The 16,000-nt window shown below is 41.8% G+C and overlaps 1 protein-coding gene across 11 annotated transcripts in view; it reads left to right on the forward strand.

Moving 5' to 3' along the window:
• LOC107373833 (gamma-aminobutyric acid receptor subunit gamma-3) overlaps positions 1 to 16,000 on the forward strand; it is a 95,161-nt gene that overhangs the window by 47,802 nt on the left and 31,359 nt on the right. For all 11 annotated transcript variants that reach the window (XR_011516956.1, XR_011516957.1, XR_011516958.1 and 8 more), the window contains 2 exons: positions 4,200 to 4,420; positions 12,526 to 12,608. Coding sequence is in view for 7 of the 11 variants with exons in the window: in XM_054734177.2 (XP_054590152.2) it covers positions 4,200 to 4,420; positions 12,526 to 12,608 (304 nt within the window). In the remaining 4 variants the exon portion in view is untranslated. The remainder of the gene's footprint in view (positions 1 to 4,199; positions 4,421 to 12,525; positions 12,609 to 16,000) is intronic.

The following is a 16,000-nucleotide window of genomic DNA, read 5'->3' on the forward strand; positions in this document are numbered from 1 at the left end:
TGTCCTAAAGTTGAAGTGGTAGCAGCCGGCTGTTTGTGGGCTAAATACACCCGTGCGTGATGAATGAAGGACCCAGGGAAGTGCAGCGGTTTGGCGAGACTGACAACCGGATGGTCTAATAGTTGCTTTCAGTCTGAAACATGTTGTTGGCAGAGGTTTTCAGACAAATGTGAGAGAACCGAGTCATTTATTTTTTTGTTATTTTTTTTTTCATCTCCACAATATATATATATATATATATATATATATATATATATATATATATATATATATAGCTATACTATGTTAACTATCTTCTGGTTGGGAATCTGACAGCTCTGAACATCAGAGCTTTATACTGGACACTGTGTTCAGCGCGTCTCGGAGCGCACACGGTGGACAGTGGGCTGAAGATCTGTAGAGGGGTTCGCAGCGCAGAACCACAGCGATGTGGTAAGATTTCCTCCCACTGAAGCGGTCTGGAAACCCGGTCTCTCTGAGGGACGTGTCACTTGGAAAAATGTTCTCTGATTATGAAACTTTGGCTGAACAGCGCTCGTTCCCGTCTCTAATATGGAGACGCATGACGCATCCAGTCTGAGGCAGAATAGCTCTTCAGCTCAGAAAGCACCTGTAGAGACTTTTGATCACGCACAAAGTTTATGTGGAGCAGAAGCGGTCGGGCCACGGCAGGTGAAATGTTCCTAGCCTACATGAAGTGGAACTGTTTAGTTGTAACATTAATGTGTTACTGGACACGCTGGTCTGGTTGGTTAGACCAGTGTTTGATGTGGAAAACACACACACACACACACACACACACACACACACACACACACACACACACACACACACACACACACACACACACACACACACACACACACACACACCAATTAAAATAATGCTGATAGCATGGACTAGAAGACAGATGATGGTTTACGTATTTAAATGATGATCAGGCTGCTGTAAAATGTAATCTCCATCCACATCCAGACACAATTATCCTCTATTCTTTCTCTAGTTGCTCTGCTCTTGTCTGGGCTGATGTAGCTGACGGTGCGCGCGGCGCGCCTAACTAGCGGCTGATGCACATTTTTACACATTTGGAGAGGTGGGCTGGATGCTTTGTTTTACTGGAAGATGGTCCACTTAACGCACGGGTGTAGACTACATATTAATGACAAATGAATGAAAATTAAATTGGGAGTTTTTACTTCATATTTTAGAAATAAAAATGACGGGGGAAAACATTTATGACGTCTTTTTAAACTAAATTTTCTAGCGCGACCTGCCTGCTTCACTAAGTCACTGCTTATTAAGGTTCGTCCAGAATTACCGTGGCCCACCCAAAAATGAAAACCTGGCGCCGCGCCAGTAAACCTCTGCAAATTGTTGTTCTTCACTTTATCAAACTCAGACTTTGTACAGCTAATGTCAAGATGTAAAATTATGAGTTCAGTCGAGCTCTTCCGTCCCTCCCTCTCCTGCTCTCCTGGAAAACCGACATCGGCTGTCAGAAGCGATAGGTGAAGAAGGAGATGAGGCAAACAGAGTGAGTGCGACATAAAGAAACCAGACTGGTGTGGAGGTGAGCAAAACAGCTGGAAAAGTGTGGGTGTTGAATCCCCCACGGGTGTGACGCCCATGCCCCTCAGCACCACACTCTCCCTTACTCCCCCCTTTCAGTTACATCGGACTAGGTGAGGAGAGAACTTAGGCGGCTTAAGAGCAGAAAAGCAGCAGGTCCTGACGGCGTCAGCCCCACACTGCTCAAAGACTGTGCTGACCAGCTTTGGTCACACATATGTTCAACCTGAACCTTCAGCTGGAGCAGGTCCCCATTCAGTGGAAGACCTCCTGTGTGGTTCCAGTTCCCAAAATATCACATCCCAGGGAAGCAGACCACTACAGGCCTGTCGCCTTGACCTCCCATCTGATGAAGACTATGGAGAGACTCATCCTCACCCATCTACGTTCAGTGGTGACCCTAGAAATAGACCAACTGAAATTTGCATATAAACCAAACATGGGGGTGGAGTATGCACTCATCTACCTGCAGCACCGGGCTCTCGCTCTAACCTGGAGATGCAAAAGAGCACTGTGAGAATCATGTCCTTCGACTTCTCAAGTGCCTTCAACAGCATCCAGCCGTGTCTCCTGCAGCAGAGGATGTGAGGGGTGCAGGAGTGGACCAATATCCAACTGCATGGACAATCAACTACCTCACCAACAGGCCACAGTACGTGAGGCAGCACAACTGTACATCTGAGGTGGTTGTGTGCAGTACTGGAGCTCCACAGGGTACGGTGCTCTCACTGTTTCTATTCACCTTCTACACCTCAGACCTCACCTACAACACCAGCAGCTGTCACCTCCAGAAGTTCTCTGACGACTCGGCCATTGTCGTCTGTGTGTCTGAGGGGAATGACCAGGAGTACAGGTCAGTCATCATGGACTTTGTGGACTGGTGTGAGCGTAACCACCTTTGCTTGAACACTACTAAGAATAAGGAAATGGTGACCGACTTCCAGAGAAACACTCCTCCTCTCTCACCAGTAAACATCCAGGGAGCAGACATTGAATGGTGGATACCTTTAAGTACCTGGGTGTTCACCTCATCAGTAAACTAAACTGGTCCAACAACACAGATGCTCTCTATAAGAAGGGCCAAAGCTCCTCCATCTCCCGAAGAGGCTGAGGTCCTTTGGAATTAATTCCCAGCTGCAAAATCCTTTTATCACTCTGTAGTTGGCTCCCTTATCCACTCTGCTGTGGTCTGTTGGCGTGCAGGCAGCTCAGACCGAGACAGGAAGCTAGTTAACAAAGGTAGCTCGGTTCTGAGTTGCCCACTGGATTCAGTGGAGGAGACCTATGAAAGGAGGATGCTGGGGAAGATGACCGCCATCTTAAAAAGCCCCTCCCACCTAGCCTGGCAAGCCAGACTAAATAAATGTATTATTTAGTCTGGCCACGCTCCATTGACGGCTCTCGGTTGTGGGGCGGGTTCTACCGTTGTCTTTCAAATGATCTCCGCATTCCACTGGACAATGAATGTGACATACTCTTGTTTCACTCTGTTGCATCATCCCACCCACCAGGCATATAGAGTGCCCTGATTGGCCCACAAAACGGATAAAGCGCTGTGATTTGTTCACTAAGGAGCACTATGATTGGCCCAGCATTATGGACCAATCACAGCTCTTTATGTGTTTGAAACCCCTCTAGAGAGCTGTGATTGGCTAGCCAGAGTCCTGGTAGGAGCTGCAGAGGTTCCAATGGAGCATGCCTAGACCAAACTTTGCAAAGCAAGAATTTGGTCTTGTTCACTAGGCTACCTCCCACCCACTGCATTCCACTGTGGAGACCACGGACAGCTCCTTCAGAGGCAGTCTGGGACATCCCAGATGTAAAACAGAACGCTACCGTAAAGCATTCATCCCCTCTGCAGTAAGAGTGTATAACTCCTCAGTTTAAGCTGTACTGGCCTTATCCTGGTACACAATAACACCAATTATTCAATACCAGATTTACATACTATGTCCATGTCTCTTGCAGTATGCTGCATAGTGTTGGAACCCACTTTTTTTCCTTTTTTATTCGTGGTTTTTAGTGGTTAAATGTTATAATTCTAGACTACTGCAACTACTGGTATCTTTAAATTGTCCTCACGTGTGTGTGCATGGTTGTTTGTACTGTGTGTCTCTGTGTTGCACTGCGATGAACTGGCAACCTGTCCAGGACGTAAGCCGCCTGCATTCCCGAAGGCCACGGGAGATAGGCACCGACCCCTCACGACCCTGCACTGATAAGCGGGTACAGAAAATGGATGGATGTTATTTTGCATTTTATGATATTTATATACACTTTACCACTCTTTTAAACAAATTTAAAATTATAGGGGTTTAAAGGAGCTGTTGGTCAAGAGAAGCTGCACTGAGCAGAGAGGAGGAGACATGCGTGAGCAACAATGTTTTAGTGAATGAAAGTGATGAATCAAAGATGGCACAGTCAGATGGTTCTCTGGCACACTAACTTAATATTCAATCTTTTAAAATGAATTAAAAACCATTAAAATAGCAGAAAATTATCATTTTGCTTCTTTATTGTTACAAAGTATTTGTGATTTTTTTTCCTTTCCTTATTAAAATGATGAGTAACTATGTACATTGTATAGAAAACCCACTAACAAGTATTTCTCCATTTGCTTCTCCTTCTAGGAGTACCAGATTGACATCATCTTTGCCCAGACGTGGACAGACAGCCGCCTCAGATATAACAGCACAATGAAAATACTGACTTTAAACAGCAACATGGTAGGACTTATATGGCTACCTGACACCATCTTCAGAAACTCAAAGACAGCAGATTCCCATTGGATCACAATGCCCAACCAGCTGCTCAGGATATGGAATGATGGGAAGATACTTTACACCTTAAGGTAAAGATGTTTCAGAATGTGGATACTAGGACTGTTCTCCATAAAGTAGAAGTGAATGATATTCATATACCTTCTATTTATCCTCCAATACACGTAAATCATGGTTTATGCAAAACAGGGTCAACAATCTGAATATTACATTAAATGTATACACAACCAGTGACAGTATTTTTTTGTAGATGGGAAAAATAAAATATAATCATTTTTGGGGGAATATTTGTTCTCAGCTTCAGGGAGCTCATAGCCACAGGTGCATTTCTGCAGTGGTGGCCTTTCCATAGGAGGTGCTAGGGTACTGCTCTTCCTGACTTGAAGGGAGAAAAAAATTTAAATATTACAAAAAATCTAAAATATATACAGCGCTCAGCATAAATGAGTACACCCCACTACATTTGTCACAAAACCTTTAGTTTCCTTTTTATGAGATACCATACTACCATACCATACTTGATTGCAAACAAGATTTGTTCATTTGCACACACAAAAATGTGGATTTCCTAACAAATCTATTCAAGCCAAAGAAAACCAAACTGGAGTGAGTTTCCCATGACACCATACGGCGCACGCTGTAGAGGAATGGCATGCATGGGTATCGTACATGAAGGAACTCTCTCCTAAAGCCCATGCACAAAAAGGCGTGCCTAGGATTTGCTAGGACCCATGCTGAAGACTACTGGGACTCCTGGCTCTGGAGTGATGAGACAAAGATCACTGTTTTTGGAATTAATGGGACAACAGTATTTTCATTCTGGGACAGCAGTAGCTCAGGAAGTAGCATGAGCTGTCCAGTAATTGGAAGGTTGCAGGTTCAATCCCGGCTCCAACCAGAGAATGCTGCTGTTGTGTCCTTGGGCAAGACACTTAACCTGTTTTGCCTGCTGGTGGTGTTCAGAGGGACCGGTGGCACCAGTGTTCAGCAGGCTTCACCTTTGTCAGTGTGCCCCAGGGCAGCTGTGGCTTCATTGTTGCTCACCACCATCGTGTGAATATGTGGGTGAATGATTGATTGTGTTATGAAGTGCCCTCGGGGGTTGGTTGTAGAACCCTAAGAAGGTGTGATACATACACAGACCGTTTACCATAATAGTTTCAAAACTGTATGGTGTTGTAAAAATGAGGATTTCTAAGAGAAATGCAAGGTGCCTACAGTCAAGCATGGTGGTGACGGTGTACTTATGTGGGCTGCATGAGTGCTGCTGGTGTTGGGAAGCTACATTTCATTGATAGTATGAACTCAACAATGTAATGCTGTATACTGAAGGAGAATATGTTATCACTCAAGCACTTGGTCGTCGAGCACTTTTCCAACACGACAATGATCCAAAACACACATCTAAAGCTACTGTTGCATTTCTGAAGAAAATCTGGGTAAAAGTAGGTGATTGAATGCCCAAGTATGTCTCCTGATCTGAACCCAACCAATCACCTGTGGGGAATTCTGAAGCAGCAGGTTGAGCATTCAATTCAATTAAAAAATGCTTTATTAATCCCAGAGTGAAATTCAATTGTTTCAGTACAGGCAATTCCATGATCAGACATACAGACATAGACACATGACAAGAATTGGTGACTGTGCTCATTCGCAACACGAGTCGTACTACCGTTATAGATCAAGAGGGTTTATTTGAGTATAGAGTCAGGGGGAGGGGGAAAAAGGCTCTTCAGTTACCCCCGACAGAGAGGACAGCTTTGCTATGCAAAAGAACACCTCAGACAGATATGCACACAGACTTCAGACGATACACAACATACGTGTCCACTAGGTGGGGAGGTAGGGTTGGGGCTCTCCTCACTTCAGATCGTGCAGCCGCAAGAGCAACGCTCATCACCTCTGTTTGGACAGGAGGGAGATAATGGGTTGGAGAGCACATTGACTCCTAGATACGGTTCCACGGCCTTCACCGGTCACAGTCCCGCCCAGGCTGGGATAGGGAGAAAGAGTTTCCATAGCGACAGCAGCATTCCACATTTCTTCTGAGGGGAGTTTTCACTTCAGCCTCACAGGCTCCAAGGGCACCAGATTCAGATAGCAAGAATTGTTTTGGGTGCAGGCAGAGATAATTTCCTCTCTGCCTTCTCTGCCTTGAGTTCTGTCGGTCTTCAACCCCTCCAGGTCCAATAATGGCATTATCAAACTATTCCAATCCGTGCTGATCCGTCAACTCTCTCCTTGATCAAATCCACCTTCTGTGCCAGAGCCTGAATCTCAGCCAAAGTTGCAAGCGTACGACTCATCTCGACAATTATATGAGTCTGTGAGTTTACAGCACGATGATTTCCATCCCTGAGCTCTGGAATTATGCCAATATTCCTCGAAAGCTCATTAATTTTCCGGTACGCCAGGTAACCGCTCAGGCCAAACAGCAGGAATCCCGACACCAAAACGACAAATATCCTAACATCTTCAGAATCCTCTACAGACAGTTGAGACAGGCAGATCAAGTTCCACTGTTTCCAGGAGTCCATGATATACCCAGCTGGCTCTGTCCCAGAGGGGCATCCAGGAGCCCCTTCTCCCATTCACATCGTTGAAAAGATTTTGTCAATCGCGTTGAGAGACCAACTGACCAGATCCATGTTTAATAATTTCAAGTTTCCAGAAAAAATGCAGAGAAGCGCACTGCACAGGCAGACAGTACACGAGAGCCTTGGGAAGAGCCGGGAGGGAGAGGAGAAAAAAGAGTCTGTACTCTCCAAGAGCCGGAAGAAGACTCCATCCAACATCCAGACTCTAAAAGAGGTTATTCTTAAAGAATGGAAAAAGGCAATTGTTGCAATATGTCTCCAACTTGTCCATTCCATGCCTAGAAGACTTTGTGCTGTCCTTGAATATCACAGTGGTCATACAAAATACTAGATGTAGTACTTTGTAGTTTTTTGTTGCGGGGTGTATTCAGTTTTGCTTCAACCAATTTTAGTAAAACTGAAGCTTTTGTGATCTAAGTTATATTATTAATCTTAGTTTCACATTATAGGGAACCTAAGTCAACTCCCTTTCCGATTGGCTCATGGGTCCTCGGAAGAACAAAAAAACGAATCCAAGTCAAAGGAGCTAAAACGCTATTTTCTAATCCGCTTTGCCTTACGCCCTGGATCGCACGTATGTTGTACTGCTGCTTAGATGAAAAGTAATGATGGGTGTTTTGACCACACCAGTCACATACTTTGGCATTTATCGGCTTGTAAAAATTTGTAATTAGCATGACTACAAATTAGACATCGGCACATCGCATATGTGACGTCACCACATAGTCTCCTCTTCCCTAGCGTAGCTGCTACTTACCAATGGCCAGATTTATGGTGGTTCTTTGCTCCTGTGGGAAGTTTGCTGAAATTATAGCCCTTTTTCCTCTGTTTTCTCCGTGTCTGGTTCGATGACATCACTTTCGTTCTGCGCATTTGTAGTCCTGGACATATTTTCACACAAAACCTGAAATATCGTCTCCCCCCACCCCGAAAATAAGTGCATTCTTGGTATCAAAGTGCTTCATTAAAATTCACGGACATCATATGTGAAATCCATGGCACAAAACAAGCGGAAGTAGAAAACTCCTCCTTTAGCCCCATTGACTTGCATTCACTTTTTCCTGCGGAAGTAGATGGGTGTGACTTAGGCTCCCTGGAGGTAAACAGGTGTTCAGTTAAACCCAGCTTTGTGGAAAAATCTGGAAATAGTTATTTTGTTCATTGAGCTACTGATTACATTTGTACTTTTTCAAAAGGGTGTACTCATTTATGCTGAGCACTGTCTGTGAAGCCCAAATCTCCTCCCCTGCCGGTCGGCTCATTGTCCCCTGACCAACAAAATAATGAAAGTAGGTGGGCGGGGCTATAAAAGTATAATCCGAGGGGGCAGTTCCCATGGAATAGCACAGTCACGTTTCTACAAACACTCAAAGACAACCCACAACAGGATTTATAGGTTACAACCAACCATGTGTTTATCATGTGCTAATCAGTTGATGCGCATGTTTCCCATATCCCCTTCTTTCTCTCTTGGCTGGGACAAACTTCCTTTTGTCTTTTCGTTTAACACACACATATGGCAGCTGCAAACAAGATAAACATACCTTTGCGTCTTCTACAGTAAAAGTATAAAGGAGGTATGAAGATAAGATTATTGCTGAAATACTTCACCTTTATGAGTAACTTACTTGAATGCTGGAACATTCCATTTGGGTCTAATGTTCTGTTTGTGAAGTCGTCTTAAACAGGCTTTTACTGCTGCCACGTAGCTCCACACCAGACCTTACATATCAATGATGAAACTTAAAATGTTAATAGAATTAATAAGATTGTAATGAAATTATCTACACATTTTCTTAACGCAAATAATGACAGAAAACTGAAAAATGTCCGAACAGTTTTTTCATGCAGGATTTAAAACTTTAATTTTTATGATCCAGGCTATTTGTATTATTTTTCCATCTCTATGAAAATGTGGAATTTGAATTAAAATCTGATTTTCTACGTTATTACGTATCCTGTAAGTTGCGTGTTCTCAGCTCGACTTTTTATGTCAGTTTCCTAGTTCTCGGTTATCATGTTATGTTTCATTCAGTTATCAGGTAAGAAGCTCAATCTTCATTAACTAATTTGCTAAAATGTACCCAGAACCACTTGTGACTAAACCATTGTTGAAAAGAGCAATTCTAATGTAATTATCCTTTGTCAACAGCATTCATTAGGGTGAATTGGACTCTTGAATGTTGGATCAATTTACTCAGGCAATCTCCCTCGAGTCCTGCAGCGTCCTTTGTAATCGTAGCACTCCAAAAAAATAAATGGCTCCTTCCATAATAACAATCACTGGAGTGTTGTCAGTCATTTTAATGAGGTCTTTATGTGCAAATAATTTCAAATCTTAAAGGGGATTTTATTTGTAATCCGTTTTTATAATCATCAACCTCTTTTCATTGTCTCTAAAAGACTGAGCTGCATGTATGGCCTTACGTCACACCAAGCCTGTATTTGTTTTTAATACAGGCAGCTGCTTCTCATTGGCTATGCTAAAAGCATACTATACAACGTATTTAGATTTTTTTTATGATTTTCACGAGTCAGTAAGAGCTAAAATGACTCTTTTAGAGGGTGACTGAAAAGTCTCTCAGCACCCTCCGCTTCGTGTTAGCAGGCCCGTTTGCAACTTCAGCATCCCCGGACCGCTGCCCTGAAGTCTCACAAAGTCAAGCTGTATGGCCATCCATGTGTACGCCTCAGAACAGATGAGCTGTACCTGGTTAGTGTTGATTGTAACATATTTCTCATGGTGGAGCCTCAGAAGAGACAAAACATTTATCTGATGTAGAAAAAATAAATAAAAAGAACATCTGACCACAATAGGAGTCAAACAAGAGTCAACAGCAGGAGTTTTCTGAATTGTGAGAGCTCGTACGTGATTCCTGCATGTTTTAGACGTGAACACAGCTGGTGTGTTAGCTTTAGTGATGAATCGCTCCCGTAGACCCTTAGTAAGGCTGAGGAAACGTTTCAGCAGTTAGACTAAGGTGGTAAAAACACGAGTGCGCTGCAAGAAAGAGAGTTTCCGTTTCGTTTTTACGGCGGGAAATAAAACAGACACTAGGGGGTGCTAAAAGAAAGCCAAAACTGTAAAGTGCCCCTTTATTGGCCACACCAGATGCTGGAGAAACTCTGTTGACTATTAAAAGACAGCCAAACTTGGTTCAGTAATATCCGCTGATGACAGAATCAAGGAAAAAAGGGGGAATAATAAAATGTCATTTGGAATTAATTATGTCTGGAGTAAACAGAGATGACATTTTGTGATATCTAAGACTGTCCCTCAGACTCAGAATTGCCCCAATGGTTTACTTTAATGAGGTAAAAAGATCATACTGGGTTTGCCTTTTTTCTTTTTTGCAAATATGTTCCTACTTATTCGTGTTTTCAATCTTTTACCTCTGTTGTGTCCACTCACCAGCAGAACATTTTTGTTAAGTTTTTTCTCCTAACTCATTTTAACTAAATGTGGAACATCTTTTATGTTGTCTTGGCTCATTCTGAAGCCTCTCGTTTGATGGATGATTGCAGCCCTCTTTCATACAGAGGTCGTGGCACCCTCAATGCTTCCTTTGGCCTCTTTTCCCTCTGAGAAAAGAGATGATCCCGGTATTCTTAAACTAGCTTTTAATTGAAGGTCAAAAACACACTGGCTTCATAATTGCTTTACACCTCAGACAGCTTTCCCTGAACAGCCATGCAACAGATAATTACAGCAGTCTGCTGTCCATATCATGGAAAATCCACTATTTGGAGCTTTGTACCATGTGATGTTGGTTTTTCCTCATGACATAAACCCCCAAACTTGTTTTTGGCTGCATTCATGCAGATTCTGAGGAACGGCCTGTGGACAAAAAGATGGAAACTAAGTTTATAATCTGGCATTTCCAGTTCCTGTAATATGCTTTGTTTTGTCTGCATGGATATTGATACCGCACATTCAGTGATGTATTTAAAGACCCACTCCAATGAAAATTGTGTTTTTTCTGTTTTCCATATGTTCCTGAGGCATTTTTCTTATGCTAAAGAAATTTAATCTCAAGAGTGCATTTCTGAGTATTTCTGCATTCACTTTGCTGTGAATCAGTAGCAGATGAAAAAATGCAGCCTAAAACTGACTGGGTCTGTATCGCCACAAACTCCACTCGGCTCTGCCCCCTCAGACTCTGAGGAGTAGAGAAGATGGCGGATCAACAGCTATGCTGTAGCAGGATGTGATATTCAGAAGAGAGATGGTGAAATTAGCTTTCACACTTCACCAAAATATTTTTCTGTTGGATAAAATGGATTCATTTAAACGGACAGTAAAAAACATGCATTGGCTCGCAATTGTTTATTAGTTGTTGTTTTTTTTCAAGAATGAAATAAGTGGAAAACAAATAGCTCAACTAGTGAGACATCTGACTTAGATGCAGAGCACCATGGGTTCGAATTCAGGCTGGTGCATATGAGACCTTGGCTCAGACGTCAATCGTTTAATTATTTTTTTACAGTAATACATCAATACAGTAATAAGACACCCACATTTAAATTATTAAATGTCCAAATGAGACGCGCCAAAAGATGCGGAATTTGTGGCCATAAAAGACTTCAGTTCAACTTTCATTTTGGACCTATTTTGCAAGCATGACGGGACATCTCAGACTAACGTAGTTTCAGCCGTCATCAAGCGTCTGAATGTTTGCTGGGATCATATCTACTGGACAGTAACGCCAGTGCTTCATGCTGTAGCTGCTGTTTGGTAACCTAACCTTATTTCAGCTGTTAAGGTGTTGTATGATAAAATGTAGTGTAATGTGTTTTGCATTAGCAGGTTTAAGGCACTCCTAAAGGCAAAGGTTCAACCCGGTACTACCCAGGTGTACCCAGTAAAGTGGCCAGTGAGTGTATGCAAAGCAGAGGTCACAACAGGGTGCTACAGCACACGTGTCACACCTCCTTCCCTGAACAGAACTGCACCATGTGTGATCCGGGACTTGATCCTGGGGAGAGGGCAAAACCAGGTTTCGAGTAGGTCACACAGCCGTGGGAACCATGAGTTCGCTTCACGCCATGCAGGAAGATTCTGCTGATGGACACAGACAGCCACCACACAACTCCAAAACACAAAGCTAACAGATTTCCTCAGATTAGTTTAGAAAGTTGGACCAAAGAGGACACAATAGTATGCCATGCAGCAGGTGGAGGAGAGAATCAGACAGGTGTAGTGAAGGAGGAGCTCAGAGCGGCAGATAGAGCAGGTGGATGACTTCTAAGCAACAATCCGGACCATTGAGATCATCATCAGGAAATGTGTTTGTTCATTCTATGTAACAAATAGACCATGGTATCAAAACATGTCGACTTGCCCTCCTCGCCAACAGTTCAGGCCACAGCCCAGAGGTGAATTTTTAATGAGCTACTGCAAGTGTGTAGAAACAAAGCACTAGACAACAGCACAGGTTCTGTGATTTAGGCTAAAAACAGCGTGGCTTTAAAAGCCACTGTGAACTATTTAAAACAGCTAACAAAGATCATCAGAGTGGGTCTTTAATTATGTTTTTTTTTATATAAACCATGATGAACACCTTTTCCCCTTAATGCAGGTTGACTATAAATGCAGAATGCCAGCTGCAGCTACACAACTTTCCGATGGATGAACACTCATGTCCACTCATCTTCTCCAGCTGTGAGTACACGCTCTGTGGCTTCAACACTTAAATATATATTTTAAATTTATTCTTTTATTTATTTTTTGTCTTTCTAGCATTTATTCACTTGTCTTTATGCCATAAAATCCCTCTGCTAGGACAGGTAAATATGTAGTTTAATGGTTTCCTTTGAAATGAAGATGCTGCTGAATTCCATAATCAGTTGTATTATTTTCATGCTGAACTAAAAACAAGCTGGTGGTCAGTGGTTGGTTACACCACTTCTTAAGTGATTTGGTGCCATTGATGCCGTTGAGTTAAAGGATAAAATAAGGATGTACAGAGAGCGCTGCTCTGTGAAACCTCCCTAGGATGGTATGTTTATACTGTATGCTATATATGACATTATGAAGAAATATAAGGTGACATACTTCCTGGGAAGAATGCCATTTGAGAAATTTTAAACATAGAAGTTAATGGAAACCTTTTTGGTTATTTAGCCAAAGCCAATTTTATTTGTATAGCATCATGCAACAGTATAAAACTGACCAAAGTGCTAGTAGACAACCTCTGTCTTTTTGTCAAGTAAATAAATAAATAAATAAAAGTTAGAGGACATCCATTGCCTGACCTTGACAAGACAATCTGATAGAGACTGCAAAGTGATTGCAGCCCCTCTTAAAAGGGACGCAGCAGTGAAAATGACACCCATGTTTGTTAAAAATCGAACCTAGAGGTATAGATACAAAGAACACAACAGTGTGCCCAACACAAAACCCTGGGGTACCACACAAGAGAATAAGCATTAGAGTAAGTAAAATCCCCAAATGAGACACTGAAGGTTCTGTCAGCCACCACGAACGCCCACAACATGTTCCAGCCTAGAAATCGTTCATTTCTTTGACTTGGAAAACGTAAACTGTGTATACCTGATGTGTATTCATTGATCAAATAAATTGAAAGAAAGGAATTACCAGTTCATACAAAACTGTCCTTTCTGAAATATAACAGAACCATGGAAAACTGATCAGAGTGATCAAAAACACACAAATTACATTGCACAGAAAAATAAATGCTAAGTGTAAGTGTTCTGAACAGAGAAGCATGAAATAGTTTCTGCTGGTGTGAAAATCTTGTGTATAGTCTCAGCCACAGGCCGCCCTGACCCAAATGAAGCTCTGTCTGAAAAATTAGTTAATAATATAAAATAACATGAGCCAAGAGCAGGAATTTGGGTTTATGTTTATGTATTTAATCTGTAATCTGTCTGCCATCAGGTACAGTATTAGAATACAAGTTAAAATTTTTATTTAAATTTTACATGAAAGTTCATATATAATATATTTATTTTACACCAACTACTGCAAAATTTTTACATTTCTCCAAGTTTGAACACTATTTCCATGACTTTGGTAGTCTTCGTCTCTGTTGTCAAACTTCTGCTGAGCAGATGCTTCCACCCACCTGGCAGAAAGAGACTGATCACTGTGCTGCCGGCCATTATGGAGATCCACATGATGGGCATGATGATTACGGCTCATTTATCAGAAACCTGCACAAAAGCTGATTCAACTGCGAGAAATAGTTTGGAGTCAGCAAGTATGGGTGATAGCTTTTTTTGCATCAAGTTTAAAATTAAAGAAAATCTATGGGGGGAAATGTCTTTTCACCTTCGATGTCAAATCTTATATAACATCTAAGGTTTTATGTATCAGGGCATAATTAAATAATCTGGTTCTTAGTCTGAGAATATAGAAATCTAACCATCTAAATCTAATTTTAAAAGAAATCCCATTATGTCAATAATTGCAAAGCTATGTGTGGAAATCTAAGATCACCCATTCTTCTTCTTTTGAATTTGGGATGTAAAGTATCAGCCAGGACCTGCTGATCAAGTGTATTGATTAACTTGTCATTGTCAGTGTGACCACCTCTATAAATGTGTGCTGGTCTGGAGCATACAGGTGTGTGTTAACACAGTACCAAGGAAGAAAGACATCAGTAATGATGCAACTGCTTCTTTCCATCAATCTTCTAAAGCCTGGGGCACACCGGAGGCAGATGCGCCACGCAGTGATCTTAGGTGATGCTCTGAGAAAATGAAGCAGCATGTGGAAAATGAAACCTGCTGCATATTAAATGTCATTTTCCAAAAAGCAGCATCAGGAATCGTTCACAACTGCACCTTATACCTCCTATTAGGACTTTATAACTGCTCAATGGACTACCTTGTCTGTGTACTTGTCTTACTGTGATTCATTAGACACATTTCCTTACCAAAGAACATCGCTGTGGTTTCCATGACAATATCTTCCTTTTTCTTATGAAATCTGATTTGTTTGTTGTTTAAGACACCATGTCTGTAGGAAACGGGACTAAACAAGGTATACTACCAAATGATCGATATGCTATAACTGGAAACCCAACCTGTTTGATTAGCCAGGAAACGTCTGTCATCTTGACCTCAGAGAGAGCATGATTTTATACTACTGTTGCAATATTTAGTCACAACTTTTAAAAAATTAATAATTAAAAAGTAAAGGAAACAGATGTGTTTTAAACTCTGTTTTTAGGTGCAATAATGTTGATGGATCATGATCTAATAAAATACCATGAGCAGCTCCTGGTTGGGGAGATGCACATATCCTGGGTGAAGTTCAGATGGGCACCAATTCATCTTTCAGCTGTCTGAAACTGTCCATTTCAGTTGGTTTCGGTAAAAAAGTACTTCACAATGAAAATCTAACTGAATGTAAAGAAATTAACTAATGAATAAAGATCATCAAAACAAAATTGATCATATAGCCATAGATGGCATAGCCAATTTCTCATTTCACATGGCCGCCTGCCGACTGCTCTTTACTGTCAAGATTGTTTTTGCTGGTGCTGGCAACACACACATTTGAGCCTTAAAATTTAGAGAAACATGTTCAGTAATGATTCCAGACTCTAGCTGGATCATTTGGTCAAAGTGGTGTGAAAACACTGTTTGTGTTCAAATCCAGGGGCTGCATCTTTTGAAGGCGGCCTAACAGGTAACTAAAGCCACTTTCATGGATTAGTTCAGTGACTGAATGACTGATGGTCAAATTACTACAGTAAATAAACTGGTATATATTAAATATATCTAAATTTCTTCTTCCACTTCACAGTTGCTGGTCCCAGCTGTTGAGCACCAGTACTCAAATAGGATGAAGAACAGTGTGCCTGTTTACTTCTTCGATAAATCTAAATTTATTTTAAATGTGTTCAACACCCTCCTCCTTGAACCGTCACCTTATCGTGGTGGAGGAGTTTGAGTGCCCTAATGATCCTAGGAGCTATGTTGTCTGGGGCACTTAATGCCTCTGGTAGGGTCTCCCATGACAAATTGGTCTTAGGTGAAGGGTGAGACTAAGAACGGTTCAAAAGAACTTTCATGGATGTAAGT

The sequence above is a fragment of the Nothobranchius furzeri genome, chromosome 16 (assembly GCF_043380555.1).
Source record: "Nothobranchius furzeri strain GRZ-AD chromosome 16, NfurGRZ-RIMD1, whole genome shotgun sequence".
Taxonomy (NCBI): domain Eukaryota; kingdom Metazoa; phylum Chordata; class Actinopteri; order Cyprinodontiformes; family Nothobranchiidae; genus Nothobranchius; species Nothobranchius furzeri.